At 34.5% G+C, this 22182-nt stretch overlaps 2 protein-coding genes across 5 annotated transcripts; both read left to right on the top strand.

The window, feature by feature from the left end:
* Positions 1-2950: 2950 nt before the first annotated feature.
* On the top strand, positions 2951-8545 carry LOC120070363 (NADH dehydrogenase [ubiquinone] flavoprotein 2, mitochondrial). Its single transcript, XM_039022303.1, has 10 exons — positions 2951-3160; positions 3237-3269; positions 3387-3452; positions 4284-4400; positions 5371-5448; positions 5547-5652; positions 5955-6001; positions 7789-7866; positions 7969-8034; positions 8143-8545. The coding sequence occupies exons 1-10, from the start codon at positions 3104-3106 to the stop codon at positions 8248-8250; spliced, it is 756 nt and encodes a 251-aa protein (XP_038878231.1). The 5' UTR covers positions 2951-3103; the 3' UTR covers positions 8251-8545.
* Positions 8546-10700: 2155 nt separating this feature from the next.
* LOC120085919 (calcineurin subunit B-like) lies at positions 10701-21470 on the top strand. Of its 4 annotated transcripts, none has more exons than XM_039042431.1 (6): positions 10708-11169; positions 11266-11390; positions 11522-11618; positions 12593-12702; positions 12808-12882; positions 13435-13590. In XM_039042431.1, exons 1-6 carry the CDS (start codon positions 11100-11102, stop codon positions 13453-13455), a joined length of 498 nt encoding a protein of 165 aa, XP_038898359.1. In that variant the 5' UTR covers positions 10708-11099; the 3' UTR covers positions 13456-13590. The 4 variants fall into 4 exon arrangements, with proteins under 4 accessions (XP_038898429.1, XP_038898359.1, XP_038898200.1 ...); XM_039042272.1 differs by lacking the exon at positions 13435-13590 and adding an exon at positions 18989-19312 and having other exon boundaries at positions 10711-11169; XM_039042501.1 differs by lacking the exons at positions 12808-12882; positions 13435-13590 and adding an exon at positions 12345-12418 and having other exon boundaries at positions 10701-11169.
* Positions 21471-22182: the final 712 nt, after the last annotated feature.

Here is a 22182-nt window from a genome sequence, read left to right as displayed (position 1 = left end):
AGAGATATATTTTGAATAAAATTCAAATATCACATTAACATGAATAAGATTCATAGTAAAACTATAGGCTAAAATTAATATGAATGAGATTCATATTAAAACTAGGTTTTAATAGTTTTAAAATTAATATGAATGAGATTCATACTAAAACCATAGGATATGTGAAATGTTATTTTAGTATGATTCAAATTAAACTAAATATATTATATTTAGTTTTAATTAAATAATAATTAATTAATTAATGTTATTTACCACATAATAAATTAGATTTAATACATGCGTTCACCACTTCTGCTAAGGAACTCGATTCCTTCAATCTGGCCATTAGATAAATTATCATTAGAAGGGATTAGGTTTACCTTTGTGAGATTTTCATTACCTTCTTGAATCAAAGTGTCTTGCCCTCTTGCCTCTTCATCCACACGAATGTGAGTAATTAATACTTTCAAAAAGATTTCCTTTTGTTTATGATACATATTTTTCTGAAAAGTCTCTCCATGATGGTGGAAGTTTATCAATTATGTCAACAACGATGAGAATATCTCTAAATTTAATTCATTTAGGTGTTACTTCAGCCACTATCATATGAAAGTCTCGTGCTTGCTTTGCTACAGATTTTCTATCCACCATTTGAAAGCAACAAAAGTGACTTGCAACATATTTTTTTGTACTCGCTTCTTCAGTATCATATTTATTTTGCAAAGATTTACATATTTTCTTGGTAGACTTGAAAGTAGTATCATAATAGTCATAAAGTGATCAGCAATACACTTTAAAATACAATACTGACAGTTGTACTAATCTTTCTCGTACTTGTCAATTTTATTTTGGTGTATCATGAACTCTTCAAGGTTCATGCTTTCAGTATTAGTCTTCTTTGGATTCTCTTATGCGAGGACATATGCTACTTTGAGAAGATTAAGGTAGAACAACACTTTCCCTTTCCATCTTTTAAAGTATGTTCCCCTAAATCGAAATAACTTGTTGAGATCTTTGACATTCTCATTTGGTTTCTCAATGGCAGACTTCATCTTTGGATCTCTTAAAAATTGACGAGGGAATTACAAATAACAGAAGAAAGTGGAGTAAATATTGAGGAAGGAGACACGCAAACAATTAAGTTGAGGCATGTATATCTCACTCTCTTTAAGGAGATTCAAATCCTTTGCGGTGTGTATTGAATTTATTTATATCAACCACTGGTGTAATAGACATTTTTTGACATGTCCCCTCTAGGATACAACAAACCAACTAAAACATTGTATAGCTCAAACTACTAAAAGATTGAGCTCAAAACTCCACAATTAAAATACCCTAATTACTCTTGAAAGAGCTATTGAGAGAAAGTACGAGAGAAAGATATATTGAATATTGGTTGGTGTATTGTGCTTTGATTTGAGAGAATGAAACACTAGATATTTATGCTAAATTTTAAATCTAGATAATTAATATATATCTAATGAATATTATTTTACATTTCTCGAATAACCACAAAAAATATGTTTTTTTTCTAATTTATTAATAAAACCTCTTTTAGCTTTTAATTTTCTCATGTATAACTTAAAATTCATTAAAAATATTAAAAATGTAACAATGCACCGTTAACAAATCCATCAAAATTTGTGAAGTTCGATTTTCAATCTCGAATTCTAGTTATAGTTGATATGCGATTTCATCAATCAATTTCTCTCTCCCTTTCCATCCCACTCTAGCTCATGCTTGATCTCCCTCTCACTCAGGCTTGATCTCACTGTCGCTCAAGCTTGTTTTGTGGCCAAAACCAAACACACTAGGTACTTCTCGCTTTGGTTTAAGATTGTAGATCGAGATTATTGTTAGTTTTTTGGGAGATTATTGTTAGTTTTTTGGGCTTCTAATATCACATTTGAGTTCTATTTTATCCATTAATTTTCTCTCTCTCTCAATCCCATTCTTGCTCATGCTTGATCGAACTCTTGCTCTCGTTCCAACTTTGGCTCTATGGCCAAAATCATGCATGCAAGATATTTCTTACTCTAGTTTAAAACTTTATATAATTAAAAATTTTGTTTAAAAATACACATACAATCATCTAAAAAAAAAATCTTACAAATATTCCTACTATTTTGAAAAAATAAATCTCCAACCAAGTTAAATTTTGAATTAGATTAACGAAATTTAACATAATTACTATTCATCTTTTTCTTAAATCCTAGATTTTTTTGTTTAGGTGTCAAATTTTGTTAAATATAAAATTTTAATTATTAAATAAAATATAAATGAACAATTAAAATATAAATAGGGTGCCATAAAATCAATTAAAAATACAAAAGTGCATTATGACAGTGACAATCATTTCGGGTATGTTTGGAGCAAAGACTATTCTAATACTACAATAACCACCTTTTGCTATCATTTATACTATTTTGTATTCTCCAATTAGCTATCGTCAACATTATTTCAAAATCCTCATTTGCTATAGTATTTACTATTTGCTACAGTTTTTAATTTTTTTTTATTATTTGTTATAGTGTTTACTATTTCATTCTCAAACTAAAATAGTTTACGTCTCAAACATATACTATTACAACACAAACTAAAATAATCTATATCCCAAATACAAATTATTATAACCAACGATATAATAACCCATGACTATAATAACAAACTCTTCATCCTAAACGCGCCCTTAAATTTCATTCAAAAAGTAAACAGCACCAATGTGTTTTTTAACTCATTCTCATTACATATTAATAAATACCATCAATGATAATCGGATTACCATTATAACTCGTTCCTCATTCTCTTTACAATGCAATTCAATTACGATGACAACCTAAAATCTCAAACGGGTACGTAAACGCAATCTAAATTCAAACTTTCTTCTAAATTATAGGGTCAAATCTGTAATTTAATACAAAATAAGCTATTCTTCCCATCGAACGTATCCAAATCGAGTCAATGGGCCGAAGAATCGTTTTAAGTTTTAACGGGCTCGTCTCTCCCAACATCTCACGACTCTAGCGAAGCAGCGGGTAGCTTCTCTCTCTCTCCTCCTCACTCTGAGCCTGAATCGAGCTCCATTGTTAGGCCCTAAAATTCATCTCTCTCTCTCTCTCCGAAAATGCTAGCTCGCCTGGCTGCCAATCGTCTTGCCGGAATCCGGCAAAGTTTCCGTCAGGTTTTATCTCACTCTCTCTTTCACTTTCTTTCATCCCCTAATTCCCTTATCTAATTTGAGTTTTTGTATGCTACAGACTTCGCGATGCTTCTCAACTGCCTTCAACTATGTGAGTCCACGGCTGTTATGCATCTAATTTCGTTATCTCTCTTTTGTGTTGCGTGAATTGAATGAAAGCCATAATTTTCTTGTTGAGCTCATGGATTCGAATTTTAACGTGTTGCAGCATGTTGATTCGCCGGATAACAATCCCGATCTTCCCTGGGAATTCTCCGAGGCAAACAAGAAAAAGGTTGGTGTTTTGAATGCTCTCGGAATTTTGGGATTTATGGCGTTTTTGTTCCGGCCGGGAATGCTTTAATCTTTATTTATGTACGAAATCTGGATGCGTACTAGATCGATATTGTTCTGCATTTTACTTGTTTTATGACACTTTCTTTAAAAAAATGATTATTCTGCTAATTTGATCGAACGACTCGGAAGGACGGACGAGACTCACTACGATTTGTTATTTATAGTTGTCTTTCTTCGAACCGATCAACTTATGGCACATCATCTCATCTCAATTAAAGAGGAAAGGAGCACTGTAAGTAAGAGACCAATGTATATGACTAGAATGATGCAATGGATACCAACGCACATCTTTCTGTGGTTTTTGATGGTTAGAATGTAGCCCGGGAGGATTTAACCAAAATAATACTCAATATACATGATGCGGCAACATAATTGATAGATTGTTTGAAAGTCTGTTCCTCCCGCTCATACATGAAATCACAATATCATCGTAAGTCCAGCATTTGGTAACTACATTGTATTAATCAAATGTTGTGCTTTTAGAAACTTTATTCTCACAAATATGTGATGAATTCGTCACTATGTAATGGGTGGAAGCTTAAATATCCTTTTGGTTGTAGAGGTAGATTTTCTGGTGGGCTTTTTAATGTCATACTTGGTTTTACAACCATTCATACTTATGTTCGCTTAATATTTATTATTATTTTAAAATAGTTTATGGCTTAATATTGTTGTTGCCAACAGGAATAGATGTTTGCTCCTTGTAATTTCATATCATCAATAAAATATTTCTTATCAAAGGGGTTTAGTTGATCTTATTCGTGTGCAGATTGCAGAGATATTATCCCACTACCCCTCCAACTATAAACAATCTGCAGTCATTCCTTTGTTAGATCTTGCACAACAGCAGCATGGAGGATGGCTTCCTGTTTCTGCAATGAACGCAGTATGTTGGCCTATGCTTTGCAGTTGCTTTTTAATTTGATGTTGTGTCAGTAATTTGAAGCATTCTAAAAAATGTTGAATATTTTATGTACAGAAAACAACATACTTCAACCATTTGTGATGATCCCTCCAAACAAATGAAATTTTTTTATTCAGAATCTGATGTGAATATTTCTACCATCATTCCACATACACTGCATTTGATCCCTCATAGTTGATTTGCTAAAGCCTTTGCCTCTCTACATGGTTTTGTGTGCTTTATTCATTTATTATTTCCTTTGGGGTCGGGGAAGTAGACATGACTTGCTTGATGTGGTCCACCAATAGTTTAGTTGTGCATAACATCCAAACAAAAGCTATCTTGAATATTGCTCCCAATATCAAGGAACCTTTTGTCCCCCCAGCTTCTGTTTACCTTCTGTTGAAATAACAACTAGCTTTTAGGCCAGGGATATAAAGGCATCTCAATTAATAATTATGAATTAGCAAAAGAGATCCCTGAGCTTGGCTAAATTGAACTATTTTCCCAACTTTGGTACTTGTTAAAAATATTTGATCTCAATTATGCACACAACCATGACCCCAAAATGATTTCCTTAAATACAATAACCTAAAACAAGAGCACCCTTCGGAACAAAACAAATGCATGCTCTTCATATTTTTAAACAAGACGTTTGCTGCTTTTTCTATATTTAAAATTTTCAAGTATAGCTATTTACAATTAATTGGCATTCCATTCTCTGAGAGATTTGTGAAACCCCTTTAATTCTATTAGTTCTTAACCACAAAGGTATGCCCTTTCTAAATTGCCAATGATATTATTATTAATTTTTCACTATGAGTTAGGATATAACTCTGAACCATAGGTTGGTTGGAAGTTGATTGTCTTAATAGAAAATTACTTAAGCCTTTGAATATGATGGATGTTATGTCAATATTTCGTTGAAAAGGTACTTTTATGATTGACTCAGGTAGCTAAGGTTGTAGAGGTTGCTCCCATCCGCGTATATGAAGTTGCAACATTTTATTCAATGTTCAATCGAGCTAAGGTGAGAGAATTAAATAAGTCCTGGATTTCTGGTGTATATATATTTAAAAATTGTGTGGTTATCAGCTAACCTGCTGAACTTCATTAATTGATTTTCAGGTGGGGAAGTACCACTTGTTAGTTTGTGGTACTACTCCATGTATGATTCGTGGCTCTCGGGAAATAGAAGATGCTTTACTAAAGCACTTGGGAGTCAAGCGCAATGGTGAGTGTTATGTAGCAGTTTGCTCATGAAATGATGGGCATTGTAGAATTCATAATTATTGCAAGCGATTGGAAGTCTAGAGTTAAACTTACTCAACTTATTGCTGTTCAGCTGGTACATATATGTTCAAAATATTTGATCTCATATGAACAACAATCTAAATTTATATAATATAGCTTTTATAATAATAATCATAACTATATTGTCAAATCTATCTACTTTTTCTTATTTTACAATTTACTCATTAGAACCTTGAAGGTATATAGATCTGAAGATAAGCCCATAATCTTTTTAATGTGCAGAAGTAACAAAGGATGGTCTGTTCTCTGTTGGAGAAATGGAATGCATGGTGAGATTTCTTTCCTTTTCTCTCATTCTATTTCTTTGGCATCTACCTTGACCTTCTTATACATTTTATTTAATACAAAAAAAACCCTCAAGAGGAGGAGACAAATTACAAAGGGGCTTCTGCAGAGAATGAAACATAGTGGCCCAACCAAGTTGGGCACCTTCCTCGACACTCTGTCCAAAGTTTTAACTCTTTTGTGGAGAACCTGGCACATAAAAAACTTAACCAACTTTAAAATTTCACCTTGTACATTGAGGTAAAGACAACCACCTGAGGTAGAAGGGTTTACCAAACAAAAAAGTGGATTTACATGTAAAACCTCTGGACGATCTAGGCTCCAAATACAAGCATCCCTTCTCTCCATAGAGTGCAACAGAACTCCTCAAGCATAAAAAAGAAGAGTGATGTCTGTCGTTTTTCTATTAGACAAAGTAGGACGGAATCCCAATAGACGGGACGGAGCTTCATAGTATGAGACAGAGCAGTAGCTACCGAACAATTCTTCATTTTAGACAGATAGCTGATATAAACGAGAAAACATAAAGCAAGGTGGTCTTTCCCCCAACCACTTATCCTCCTAGAAAAAAAAAAAGTATACCTCCTATCCTCACCAAACAATGGACGAAAATAGGAAAGAAAGGAAGCTCCTCGACAAGACCTTTCCAAGGGTTTTTTTAGAAGTGCTTTTGACCCCTCAAGATCCACTGGGAAGGGAACAATCCATATTTGCTCACTGTGATCTTATGCCATAAAGTATTAGGAACATGATGAAAATGTCAGTCATTTAGCCAAAAGGGCCTTGCTTTGGGTTCTCAAATTGCCTATATCTAAACCCCCAAGGACCTTCGTTACCACCCCCAACTAGACTAAGCGTGACTCTTTCCCCTCCTCAACTCCTCCTCAACTCCTCACCAAATGAAATCCTTCATAAGTTTCTTCAAGGTTTTACTTACTGACATAGGGATCCTAAAACAGGATTAAAAAGTAGATTGGGATCCCACTTAAAATAGATTGAATGGTAGTAAAGCATGCCATCTTTTGAGAAAAAGCTGTTCTTCCTTGACGAGACCCTCTTTATGGATCTTACTCACAATGGGATCCCAAAACAGAAGATTTCTAGGATCTCGACATAAATGAGACCTAATTACTTACAAATACTTATGTCAGGAGGACCGTGGACCAGGGATGGACCAGTTAGTACTTCTGCCTGATTTTTCTTTTGGTTTCTGTTCATCTTTTGGCTGTTTGTTATATGGTATTTATGTTCGGCCATTATGTTAGTGGGCCTTAGTTTATCATGTATTTAGCCTAGTTGGAGCGGGAGAGGAGACGGGCATTATTTTGTGTAGAACTCATTTCTTGGGGGAGAGTTCGGCTTTCTTGAATGGGCTGTTGAAATTGCAATTGATATTTTGGCTCCAATGCATTTTCATTTCTGTGAAACTTGGTGTTTTTAAGGAGATACCTCACAGTGAACTCTTTTTGCTTATTTAATAGCTTGGTTTAATGGAGTGTAGCAGTTTCTCATTCCTGGCCCTGCTCTTCGTTTCTCTCGTTTAGTTCTCTCATTTGGATGAAAAACGAGATGTTGGTTTCCCAAACTGCTTCTGAATTTATTAATCATCATCCTCATGTCACGTTTACTTCAAATTCTCCACTAATGCTGGTCAAATTGTTTAGATAAATTCCCCCATTTCTTCACTATATTCTCTGACATACTGATACCAACTCTAACTCGTTGAGTTACGTAAGCAAGTTATGACCTGATATCTGCTTATTTTCTGCAGGGATGCTGTGTTAACGCTCCAATGATCACAGTTGCCGATTACTCTAATGGATCTGAAGGATACACATACAATTACTATGTGGGTGCAGCGTAATATTTTCATTCAACCAAGCAAAATAGACTCTTTGTGCTCAAATCACAAGTATTTTCTTGAGTTCACGTGTAATTTTTCCATTTTCAGGAAGATGTCACTCCGAAACGGGTCGTCGAGATAGTAGAGATGTTGAGAAGAGGGGAGAAACCGCCGGTGAGAAACTAACTGGCTTGCAGATGTCGAGTTCCCAGATTTCTTTGTAATTTTCTCCACGATGCTGGTTTATGATCTAAAATGTAACATCTCTGTTCCATATTTCAGCATGGCACACAAAACCCAGGACGCATTCGGTGTGGACCTGAAGGAGGAAACACGACCTTACTAAGCGACCCAAAACCACCTCCATGCCGGGACCTTGACGCTTGTTGAAAAACCTCCATTTACTTCCTCCAATAATGCAAATCTGGGATGTAATCAATCAAGCTGCCGTAGATTGTTGGTTTGATTATTATTTAATTTGTCAAAACCTCATCCACCTCCCAGAAAAAGGAAAAAAAGATATTTTCATTTTACTACCGGAATGGATTCTGGTGGATTTTTCAATAACGCTCAATGTCTTCTTGTTCAGTTGTTCTGTTGTAAGCTATGCATGCTTCGTTTTTTAACTTTTGTATAAGCTACGGACAGAATTCAGTAATGGCCTCAACATTCATCTATTTTCCTCTTTTTTTATTTTTTATTTTTTAATAATTTCATCTTTATATTATATTTCATGTTCTTAGATTTTGTGTGAAAAATCATTTTACTTTTGCCGATCTGATAGTTTTGTTTCTATTTTCGGGACTTCTTATGCCAAAATCACTAGTCTAAATTATAACGGTACGAAGTAATTCAAGATATCGACTAAAATTTTGATGTTTCATGAAATATTGATGTTGATATTCCTAGAAAAGTTGTGAAAACAAAAAGTCCAAGAAGAATATTTAATTTAATTAATAAATATTTTTAAGTTTCTTCAAAAAAAAATTAAAATACGTTTAGTTTTTATGTGTTATGTTTTTTTTAATGATATAATCAAAATATTGACGAATTTTTGATACCCAATGAGTAGATCAAAATTCTAAGTTTTTTTTTATTCACTTTTGATGTTTCATGAAATGAGAAAATTTCTAATATTAGGGTTATAAATTTTTTTATACCATCTTCATTCATTATTTACTATAAAAGTACTTAAAATTTATGTTGATCGCTACAAAAGTAGCACATAATGGTTCCTAAAATAAATGAATAAATAAAAACAAACAAAAGTTCGAGAGTATTTAATTGAATAAATTAATATTTTTATGTTTTATTAAGGAAGTTAAAATATTTATTATTTATATCCAATTCACTGTTTTTTTTATCCTTTTATTTTAGAATATAATAAAAATATTGTTCGCCCTTCTTGATCCCAGGTATGTCAAGTAGAGATTGAAATTATCATTTTTTTTAATATACTACAATTGTAGGAAATTCCAACTACAAATTCGTAGTTATTAACTCACTTTGATTAAGCGTTTTTTTTTAGTACAAATTAAGGGTGAAGATTTAAACCATCGATCCGTTTGATAACGTTTTTGTTAGGGGTCAAGCTTTGGTTACAGTTCTCATTTCCTGTTTTCCGTTTCTCATTTCCTGTTTCTTGTTTCTTGTTTTCTCTTTTTTTAGAACAAGACATAGAAATATGCTTGATAACTATTCATGTTTCCGTTTCTTGGAAAAAAGAAATAAGAATAAAAATTTGTGTGATATCTATTTCTTTTTTTTCGTTTTTTGTATTTTTTCCTTACATTTTTTTTCTTCATATTTTATAGTTTAAAATAATCTAATTATATAAAATAAAAAGATATATAACATGCACTAAAGTATAAAAAATAGTTATCAAATATTTAAACTATTGAATACACATAAATCCCAATGTAAAATTAATATCGATAATGCAATTGTTTTTATCATTCATATGTTGCTAAAATTTGATTTACAATATTATTTCTCACTCACGTCATTAGTTTTAAATTTTAAATGATGTAGTCTCAAATTTAACTCAATTATATTATTATGTAAATGTCGTGGTTGTAAAAATATTAAAATGAATATAAATAAATATCTTAGTAACCAAAATTTATATTATTATAAAATTATAATTTGTTTCGTATGTTAGAAAATTTAAAAAATATATAAAATGCATTTTGCAAAATTTGAAATTCAAAATTAAAAAAATATTTATATATACATATTGAAAAGAAAAATTATTTTAAATGACAAAATTATTGAAAATATTTTTAAATAATAATAAAATATTACAATCTATTTGCGATAGATCGTGATAGACAGTGAAATTTTGTTATATTTGTAAATATTTTGGTTTATTTTCCTATATTTGTAAACAATCCTATTGAAAATTTAAAATTTTAAAATTAAAATAATATATAAATCTAAATATTTGAAAATAACCCTGAAAATTTAAAAATAAAAATAATATATAAACCTAAATATTTGAAAATTCAAAATTCAAAATTAGATTGAAATATAGATATTTAAAAATAATAAAAAATAAATATAAATAACAGAAATGAATAATTATAAAAGAAATATAAAAATAGAGAAAAATAAAAAAATATAAATTTATAAAAAAATGAAATATAAAAGAAATAAAGAAGAAAATTAATAATTATAAAAGAAATATAAAAAATATAGAGAAAAAGGAACTATAAAAGAAAGAAAATATAAATAAAAAAATATAAAAAGAATATAGAGAAATTGGAAATATAAAAAGAAAGAAAAATAAAATAAAAAAAGGTCCAATGTGAGGTTTAATTTTAAGATTTTGGAGGCACACCAATGAATCGGTGTAGTTTCTCAATTTTTGTAGTTTTTTAAAAAATGAGAAATAGAATAGAAAACAGAAACGGAAACGTTAGGGCCCTTGATTTTCAGTATACAGTTCCCAGCTCCAGATCGCCCAGTTCTCTCCATTTCTGATCCGATTGTATTTGGGTTCTTGGAAAACTTTATGATCAATCGAAAAATAACTCCACAGAATTCAATTTGTTCGTTCTCTTAATTTGATAAGTTTTCGATCTTCAGCGATTCCTACAGTTTGTTTTGATTTCTCCCCTTTCTACTATAGCAAATTCTCAGCAATCTTGTTCCTCCGTGCAAACTGCCTACATTCTACCTCTTCTTCGGCGTGAGAAGGTAGATTTTGATTTGCGCGTATTGAATCTCAGCGTCAAACAATGGGAAACTCCTCCTCGATGCTCACTCAATATGATATTGAAGAAGTTCAACGCCACTGCGATAATCTTTGTGAGTGTTTTTCGATTTCTGTTCTATATTCTTTCTTTCCATACTCTTCCCTTCTAATTTCTCTCGGTTCTCATTCATTTTGGCTCTACAATTCAGTTACGCAACAAGAAATAGTGTCCCTGTATCAAAGATTTTGTCAACTCGATCGAAACTCAAAGGGATATATCTTGGCCGATGAGTTCTTATCAGTCCCAGAATTCGCTATGAATCCTCTTTCTCAGGTTATTTTTGAACCATTTCTACGATTAATTTCTTGAAATAGTAAAATTCTATATCTGGTTTTGTGAAGTTCGTGTACTTTAATCGGTGAATAATAGTTTGTCCTTTGTCCTTTCCTTTTTGTGTTCCCCAGAGGCTGCTGAAGATGGTTGATGGTTTGAACTTTAAGGATTTCTTGGCGATTTTGTCTGCATTTAGTGCTAAAGCTAGCATACAACGTAAAATTGAATGTACGTATGAAATGCATACTTGCAATTGTGTAGATCCTGTCTGATGACACTCTACATTTGCTTGTTAACAATGTTCTTTTGTTATTCTAAAATTTTTCTTTAAAGTTTTGAGCAGAATTCTCGTTTGTATTTCTACTTTTCATACTTAACTGTACATAAATGGTGTGGAATAGTGAATTTTCCATTTAAGACGTTTCTTAGAAATATTTCATGATTTCAACATTGGAATATTAAACAGAGTGTTTAAGATCAATTTTTCCCTCCTTTTTTGCACTTCTGTCAAAACAATGCTGACATTTTCATGTTTTGAATTTGATGGTATTGGGATTTTCTGAAATTGATAAGGACAATGAACCCTCCACCTGTCTCCACAATGCAGATAACTGTCTTACATACATCATGGTTCTCTCCTTTCCCTAACTAACGTGAGACTTTATTTGCACTTCTAACAATAACTATCCAATATGATTGTAGTTTTCTTCTGGAAGTATCAATAGTGAGAAAAGGTTCTCAAATGAGCTTCTATATAGTATTATCAAGTTAACTTATTGTAATTTGCTCAATAGGGCCCAGGTAACATTGTGAATTTGGGTTTTAGTTAGTTGATGTATGATTTTGGATCATAAAAGTTATCTGCATGATTTTGGTAGCCATTTTTTTTGATTAGTGTAAGAGTATTGGTCAAAATTTACATCTTAATAACCTTCTTTCTTAATTGAATTGCAGTCTTCATTTCTAGTGAGAGAGAGGGGTTGACTTCAGTAGTTATATCTCCTTCTGCCTATCAGAAACAGGGCACTGTAGCTCCTCTTTTCTTTTCTTGTCATTCGTTTTCTTTATTACAGCATCATACTCCTTTAACTAAAAATTTGACTAGCTAAAATCTTAGTCAATGTTATGCTGATTTAATGAGTTTGTTGTCTTGATTGAAAAAGCTTGGACTCATCAGTTATTATTTGTTTTTGTTTCATCAGTTATGTTCAAAGTTTACGATGTGGACTTTAATGGGAAGGTGTCTTTCAATGACATGATAGAAGTGCTACAGGATTTGTCCGGTCCCTTCATGTCTGATGACCAAAGAAAGGTACTCTAGACGCTGCACTAAATCTTACGAGGCACTGGGAGAATTGTATATATTTTCCATGGCACATGCCATATTAAAAAGTTTGTCCTTTTATCTCTTTTGCAGCAAGTCTTGAGCCAACTTCTGGAGGAAGCAGGTTACACAAAGGAGTTCCATTTCACCCAGGATGATTTCGTTAAGGTTTGTTTTTACTTTTTCTATCATAAATCTCACTCTTGTTCATTTGTACCAACAAGATCAAGTGAGTCAGTGGCCTGCTAATCTGTCTCAGTATACAAACACAAAAATGATTAATAATTATTTGAAACTTGGATGAATTAAATCGAGAAAATGGTGTACATTAATCGTCCAAATAATTAGCCAAATGTTACCACAAAGATAAGTTAGCTGAAATCTCAAGGAAAATTTGTGATCAATAGTCATTAACAATCATATTTGCAATCTTAAGGAAGTTTGTATAACCATCAATAACAGTACCTTGTTGAAGTTTAGATTTCATTATTGAAATTTGTTGGAATACGTTGAATTAGCCCTAAGGGCATTTTTGTAATTTATACTATATTTGCTAAATTAGGGTTTCACCTCATTCTATTTATATTTGAGGTTGGGTCTACTGTACGTATGACATTAAATAATAAGTCCTTTTCTATCGTGGTTTTTCTTCCTTGAATTAGGGTTTTCCACGTAAACTCCTTGTGTCATCTTTTTTCTTCTATTTCAATATGGTATCAGAGTAAGGTGATGAAATCGTAGCCCGATAGAAGAGACTCAGTCATCAAACTTGATAAGTGAAGGTACGCTGACTAATGAGGCTGTGATTCAAGCAGCAGTTGACCGCTATCTCCGAACCATCATCCCAGGTGGCTCAGCCGAATTGCTCCAGCTGTCGGGTCGGGTCAGATCGGCGCGATTTCTTCAACCTTGCAGCCGATCGCCGAGCCTTCTGTCCGTTACCCACCATCGCAACCGTCTGGGAGCAGCGCCGATCACGGGTTGCCGAACTTTGCCGCCGGTGGACTTCCGACAGTAGCTTCTTCACAGTACCATGGTGGACAGCTTCTTCCTCATGTGTATCCAGTTCAGCCTCAGTTTCGAATGGGTGATTCTGTTGAAGAAAATCCCATGGTTTTTGGACAGAAAAATTCCAGATCTGAATCTCATGTGGAACTCCAACAACAATTGGTTAGTCTCCAGCAATAGATGGCCGCTCTTGGAGCCAGATTGAATGGCCATGATTCTTCCCCGATGTATTCAGAAAATCCGGTATCAATGTTTCCTACTCCCTACTACTAATTTTTTATCTGGAACTATTGGAAATTCTGTAGGAATGATCATGGGAGAGAAGTTGAATGGGCAAAATTACTTCTCTTGGTCCCAAACAATTAAAATGGTTCTTGATGGACGCCATAAGTTTGGATATTTGACTGGAGAGATACCACGACCGTATCCTGGGGATCCTCAAGAGCATGTCTAGAAGGCAGAGGATTCTTTGCTCCGCTCAATGTTAATCAGTAGCATGGAACCACAAATCGGGAAACCTTTACTCTATTTAGCCATTGCCCGAGATATTTGGGATGCAGTCCGACGGTTATATTCGAGGCGTCAGAACGCATCCCGCCCGTATACTCTACGTAAACAGGTTCACGAATGCAAACAAGGGAGCATAGATGTAACGTCATACTTCAGCAAGATGTCGTTGTTATGACAAGAAATGGATCTATGTTGGGAGATCATCTGGAATTGCCCCCAAGATGGAATTCAATACTCCAAGATAGAAGAGGTTGAGCGTGTGTATGATTTTCTTGCTGGGCTGCACCCAAATTTGATACAGTTCGGAGTTGAATACTAGGGCAGAAACCAATTCCATCTCTTGTGGAGGTCTCTTCAGAGGTTAGATTGGAAGAAGATAGATTGAGTGCAATGAACGGGCCAGGTGTTACCATTGTAGAGTCAACTGCCTTCGGAGTAAAGTCTGCTGGAGCTGATGGTGACAAACAGAATAGTAAAACACCCCCAGTATGTGAGCATTGCAAAAAACAATGGCACACGAAGGATCAGTGCTGGAAATTGCATGGTCGCCCTCCAAATGGTAAACGTCGCCCTCCGAATGACAAGTCGAAATCTGGGTGTGCTCTAGTGGGTGAATCAGTTGAGGGGGTTGCACAACCTCAGACACAGCCTCCAGTGACCAATCCTGGTGATTCAGGTACCATAGGGATCGGAACAGTTGCTCAATCAGGTAACCCTCAATCTTTTAGTTTCCTTGTTGAAGGGAATGAGTTATGGATTCTAGATTCAGGAGCGACTGATCACTTGACTAGCTCATCCGACCGGTTTCTCTCATACTATCCAAGCGCTGGAAATGAGAGGATTCGAATTGCGGATGGGTCCTTCGCTCCTGTTGCTGGAAAAGGCAGACTGTCACCATTTCAGGGATTAATTCTGCAAAATGTCTTACATGTGCCCAAAATTTCTTACAACTTATTATCAATAAGAAAAATAACAAAAGATTTGAACTGTAGAGTTTTCTTCTCACCAGATACTGCTTTGTTTCAGGACTTGAACTCAGGGAAGATGTTGGCACTGTCCGATATGACAGAGGCCTATATTTCCTTTCTGCAGATGCTTCCTCCAGAAGCTTGTTTAGGACTAGTCTTTTATCTTCGTTTACTATGTCTGAAACAAATTATTTATTGTGGCATTTTCGTCTTGGACATCCTAGTTTTCAATATATGCGATATTTATTTCCTCATTTATTCCATAATGTGAATGTTCTTCATTATCTTGTAATGTCTGTATACGTGCTAAACAACCTCGCGTGTCGTTTGTTTCTTAGCCCTGTAAACCTACCCAGCCTTTTCACCTTGTCCACAGTGATGTTTGGGGTCCCTCAAGCATCTCTACCTTGTCTGGTAAACGGTGGTTTGTAACTTTCATCGATGACCATACCCGACTTACATAGGTATATCTCCTTGCTGATAAGTCCGAGGTTTTATCTACCTTCAAACAGTTCTATACCATTATATTAACACAGTTCAACACAAAGATTGCCATTCTTCGGAGTGACAATGGTCGTGAGTTTGTCAACCACACCTTCCAGGAATTCCTAGTGTCAAAAGGGATCATCCATAAAAACTTGTGTGCATATACTCCACAACAAAATGGGGTGGCTGAACGGAAAAATCGGTATCTCATTGAAGTTGTTCGTTCCTTGATAATTCCAGCGTCTCTCCTTTCGTACCTGTGGGGAGATGCGGTTCTTACTGTAGCTCATCTAATTAATAGATTGCCTTCATGAGTTCTAAAGTTTCAAACCCCTCTTGAGTGCTTCAAAGAGTCCTATCAGTCTACTCGTCTTATTCCTGATGTTCCTCTTCGTGTGTTTGGATGTACAACCTTTGTTCATACTCATGGTCCACACCGGACTAAGTTTGCTCCACGAGCTAAAAAATGTGTGTTTGTCGGGTATCCCCTTCATCAGCGAGGTTATAAATGCTTTCATCCATCTTCCAGAAAATATTTTGTCACTATGGATGTCACGTTCCTTGAAGATAAACCGTTCTTTCCCGTTAGTCATCTTCAGGGGGAGACCACGAATGAAGAGACTAACAGTTCCACGTACTCCATACCCATTAGCCTTAATCTTGAGCCTAGTCCTAATATTCCTGAACCTGAGCCTAGCCCCAATGTTCCTGGACCTAGTCTACCTAGTTTTGAACCTAACTCTGCTCCTGTTGTTCCCAGTCTACCTAGTCTTAAACCTAACTCTGCTCCTGTTGTTCCCGTGTCGGTTCTTCTTACTAGACAAGTGCCCTGGATAACATACTATAGGAAGAATCTCAGAAAGGAAATTCAGGAAACCTCTGGTGTTCCATCGGAAAGTGTCCAAGCGTCGGAACTAGCTTAGGTTCAAGATTCCGTTGTTTTAGAGAAGAGTCTTGAAGAGAAGTCTGGGAACATAGAAAATGATGAAATGAGCTTAGAGAAGGTTGAAACTTCAGGAGGTAATGAGGTGTTGAAAGATCCTCAAGAAGATGCAGAATTGTCTCAAAAGTCTGATACTGAAGAGGGACAGATGAAAACTGACAACTATGATACCACTCTGGATATGCCAATTGCTCTGAGAAAGGGAACCAGGTCATGTACAAAATACCCTTTGCATAGTTTTCTGACCTATAGTAACTTATCTCCTGGTTTTAAGGCTTTTACTACTCAGCTGGATGCTCTAGCAATACCTACCAGTGTACATGCGGCCATGGAAGTTCCCGAGTGGAAAGTAGCAATAATGGAGGAAATGAGAGCTCTCGAGACAAATAAGACTTGGGAGTTAGCAGCTCTCCCTAGAGGTCACAAAACATTTGGTTGCAAGTGGGTGTTCACAGTGAAGTATAAGTCTGACGGAACACTCGAGAGGTATAAAGCCAGGTTAGTTGCTAAAGGGGTCACTCAGACGTATGAGATTGATTATTCAGAAACTTTTTCCCCAGTGGCTAAGTTAAACACGATTCGTGTTCTTCTGTCAGTCGCCGTAAATAAAGATTGGCCCCTACATCAACTAGATGTAAAGAACACCTTCCTAAATGGTGAGTTAGAAGAGGAAGTTTATATGTCCACCTCCAGGTTTCGAAGCTAACTTTGGGAATCATGTTTGCAAACTCAGGAAGTCTTTATATGGGTTGAAGCAGTCCCTTAGGGTATGGTTTGACAGGTTCACCGTGTTTGTTAAGTCCCAAGGGTTTATTCAGGGGCATTTTGATCATACCTTGTTTACCAAAAAATCACCCTTAGGAAAGATTGCTGTGTTGGTAGTGTATGTTGATGACATCATCCTATCAGGGGATGACACGACAGAAATTGCTAAGCTAAAACAAAGGATGGCAGGTGAATTTGAAATCAAGGATCTTGGTAGTTTGAGATATTTTCTAGGGATGGAAGTGGCAAGATCAAAAGCAGGAATATCTGTATCTCAGCGGAAGTACACTTTGGACTTGTTAAAGGAAACAGGAATGACTGGATGTAAACCTATTGACACTCCTATTGAGGTCAATAGCAAACTGAAAAGCATTTCAGAAGGAGTTCCTGTGAATAAGGAGAGGTATCAACGCTTAGTAGGAAAACTGATTTACTTGTCTCATACTAGGCCCGACTTCTCCTATGCTGTGAGTGTAGTAAGTCAGTTTATGCAGAGTCCATATGAGGAGCACATGGAAGCTGTGACTCGAATTTTGAGATACCTGAAGTCCACCACTGGGAAGGGCTTGGTGTTTAGGAAACATGATACACGGAGCATCGAGGCATATACTGACTCAGATTGGGCCGGATCTGTAACTGATAGAAGGTCAACCTTAGGGTACTGTACCTTTGTATGGGTAAATTTGATAACTTGGCGGAGTAAAAAACAGGGTGTAGTGGCCAGAAGTAGTGCTGAGGCAGAGTATAGAGATATGAATCTGGGAGTGTGTGAAGAAATCTCGTTGCAGAAAGTTTTATCTGATCTTCACGAGAGTAGTCTGGGGCCCATGAAGCTGTATTGTGATAATAAGGCTGCCATCAGTATTGCGAATAATCCCGTGCAACATGATAGAACCAAACATGTGGAAATTGACAGGCACTTTATTAAAGAAAAGTTAGACTGCGGAGCTATTTGTATTCCCTATGTACCTTCAGTCCAATAGATTGCAGATGTTTTTACGAAAGGGTTATTGAGACAGATGTTTGAAGCTTGTATTAGCAAGTTGGGTCTTGTCGATATCTACGCCCCAACTTGAGGGGGAGTGTTGGAATACGTTGAATTAGCCCTAAGGGCATTTTTGTAATTTATACTATATTTGCTAAATTAGGGTTTCACCTTAGGTTGGGTCTATTGTACGGATGACATTAAATAATAAAGTCCTTTTCTATCGTGGTTTTTCTTTCCTGAATTAGGGTTTTCCACGTAAACTCCTTGTGTCGTCTTCTTTTCTTCTATTTCAATAAAATCATTTCAGACTTAAAACTTACTGATTCTTCAGCATCTGAATGAAAACGTTCTACCTAATCATGGATGAGTTGCTTATTTTCCACACTTCAGAACTACTTTATTGTTCATATCACTTGGTGTCTTGCACTATGCCAACTTTTCCATGTATTTTCCTATAAGCCATCTAGTTCACTTTTGTGATCCCGTGCAAACTATTATTGTACTGACTTGTCATTTGAACTTGCAGTGATTCATTCATAATTTTCTTTATTCATATATTCCCTATCCTGCAATATATTTGTAATATTTATTTTTGTTCTTTTGCAGATTCTTGGCAATTCTGACCTGAAAATGGAGGTTGAGGTTCCTGTCGATTAAGATGACTACTTCAACTATTCTTTTGTCCACTCCCTATTTCCCTTTCCCGACAAGGAGAAACGAAACAATAAATTACTAGCTGAAGTGTCATGTATCATGTCTTTCTCAAGCAAGTTCAGCGTTGATGAACTTCAATTGTTCAAACATGTTCATTTATGCAATTACTTGCTCAATTCAAGCCTGTGGCTCATCCTTTTGTAGACAGATTTTTATTTCAAAGATTACGAACCATCCTAATGAAAATCTCTCTGAAACGAATTATTTATCATCAAATTTGCATCAACTACCGTCTCTAACTACTGCTGAACTCAAAAAATGAAACGATTGAGACATGATAATATTTATAGGAGAAATATATCATAAGAAATTGAGGAATTCTGATTAGCCATTTAAATTGTTTTAAATGTATGTATGGGGATCATCTGAATTGGTTCTGGGTAATTCAGACAATACATCCAAGACCATCTTATTTAACATAACCCTTTCACTTCATTGTTGTCTTGCAAGGTGAAGATAAGGTTGACGGTTTGGAAATGCTGCAGGATTTTACAAGACTTGGCTTGTGTAGAAATGGAGCCAAAACTTGCCACATGAGATTGACACAACAATCCAAAAGCCACCCATTAGAGACTCGTCGTATCCACCGACTTACAAACTTCATCCTCTGATAACAGGTTTACTCTTAAAACTTCATCTTGAGAAATGTGCAGCAAATCTCTCTAGAAAAGAAAATTTTGGTATGTTCTGTTGAGTTCATTTCCTGTACCTTCGAAGCTTGGTTACTTGCCATTGCAACACTCATTCACATGTCACAATCATGTCTTTTACCCAACCTATTCATCTTTTTCTTTCTTTCTTATTTTTTTCCCTACCAAAATTTCTCTTCCTTTTTTTTTTTTTTTGTTGAGAACATGAAAAGGCTAAAGCTTTTCATCGTGTTTTATTTTTCCAATGCTATTGAAGCTAAACTTTATTATCATCCTCTTCACATTCTCCATATGGCACTGATTCCCAAATATAAATTCCTCTCCCTTCTTCTCTCTCTCTTCGAAGCCCAAAAGCTAGAGAAATTTTACATTCCAACTAAAAAAAACTCTTCTTGTGTTTCAAAAACTTCACGCAACGACCGAGAGAACTTGCAAACTGGCCTCAGAAGTTGATGAAGCTGACTGTTTTCTAAAGCAGCTACAATGGAAGAACACCAAAAACGCTCTCATGGGCATGGAACTGAAGCAGATGGTTCAAATCATGAGTTGGTTTTAATAGCATTTGATCGAAATGGGGCTGCAAAAAACTCGTCGAAAGTCGGTCCCACTTCGAGAGTGAGAGCTTGTGAAGTTGAAAATATCAGTAGAAGACTGAGCATTCTTGAAGAAGATACAAGAGCTATGAAGAAAGCTTTGTTTAACAATTTGGAGGAAAGCAGAAATCTTGTGTATGAGATAAACCAGCAATTTCAGAACATAAACAGAAGCCATACATTCTGTAATGAGGTAGCTGCTGCTTTGATGGCTTCTCTTGAAGATCATGATGAGACACTCCATCTTCCTAAGGTAAAATGATCTGAGTCTTGTCATATACTTTGAATTTCTGAACTTTTTAATCGAAGAAGTTGAGAAGTAACATTTTAGGCACGTTTGGTAGTGATTTTAAAATTATTAAAATTCATATTTTATTTTCAAAACCATTCCAAAACGTCTTTAATCAATCAATTTAATGTTTAATTTTGTACTTTTAAATGTTATTTTTATACCAGTAGAATGAGCTTAGCTTAACGGAAATTGACATGCACTCCCTCTCTTGAAGTCGGAGGTTCGACCTTTCATCTTCACAATTGTTGTACTAAAAAAATGTTATTTTTATACCACTAGAATTGGTTTTGAATGATTAATAACATGTTTTAAAGTAATTTTGAATATGACAAAAATGTTCTTAATACTTTCAAACCTACTTACAAGCCTTATGCTTGTTGATGACTTTAGTTCCATAATTCTTCTACCTTCATGATTTTCCATAGCATCATTGTAATGATTATTTTGTGGCATTACATAGAGCCCTCTCTCTATTACTGAGTTTATATGGTTGTGGATTTGGTGGAGAAAACAGGAATGGAGAAGTGGTGTTGGCCTATCAGAAATCTTTCACCACCAAACAAATATATCTCTAGTCTTCAAACATTTCAAAGCAAATTTGCTGGCATTGACAGATTCTGCCAAATCTTTGCATCTTATGAAAGAAAAATGATCTCTCTTTTTTCTTAGATACATGTAAAATTGGAGACTTGATTTTCAGTATTCAACAATCAACACAATAAATCTAATTTGAACACCTGATATTTTGGTTGAGGATGTATGTTTAATTAGTAAGTTATATTTATGTTGGCCACCACTGATAGTTAATCCCATAGCTATCAGATCTTTGGATTTCAAAATATTACTAGTTCGATTTCAATTTAGTTCTTTAAGTTTTAAAATATTATAATTTTATCTTTGAGGTTTGAATTTTGAGTTCTGTTTTAATTTGATCTCTAGATTTTAAGATTTATGCTTTTAAACTCGACTTTTTACTAAATACTCACATATAGTATAGTATTAATGCTTACTAATTAATTTAAAATAATTATTGACCAAATTGAGGTAAAATTTTGTTCATTAAATACTTATTTTCAATTTCTAAAAAATTCTTTTATTATTTTAAATTTAGAAAAAAAAACTCTCCTCTCTAATATTATTTTAAAAACTTATTTGTCTAATTTAAAAGATCATGTAACTATTTAAAATTATATAAAAAGAATATTTCAAATACTATTTAAACCTATTCTTAAATACTTAGAACTAAAAAGATACATTTTGAAAACTTAAAAATAGAATACACTTAGGTCACATTTTGCCAAGATGAAATATAGTCTATCAATGGTAATTTAAAAAGTGGATCTTAGTTGATTAAGTTTGTTGTCTTTTTACTTATCTTCCGTAATTGTAAAGAATTGTGGGGTCTGCCTCCAAATTTGTAATCAAAATCTGATTGAGGAACAGAGAATGTTCAATATAATTGTAGTTGAAAATTAGATCTACTATCTTTGCTATTATTGTTATTATTATAGATATTATTACTATAATAATATGAAAAATATGAATTTGTCA

Source organism: Benincasa hispida, chromosome 1 (genome assembly GCF_009727055.1).
Source record: "Benincasa hispida cultivar B227 chromosome 1, ASM972705v1, whole genome shotgun sequence".
Classification (NCBI taxonomy): domain Eukaryota; kingdom Viridiplantae; phylum Streptophyta; class Magnoliopsida; order Cucurbitales; family Cucurbitaceae; genus Benincasa; species Benincasa hispida.
Note: the sequence above shows the minus strand (reverse complement) of the source record. Positions and strands in the feature narration are given on the sequence as shown.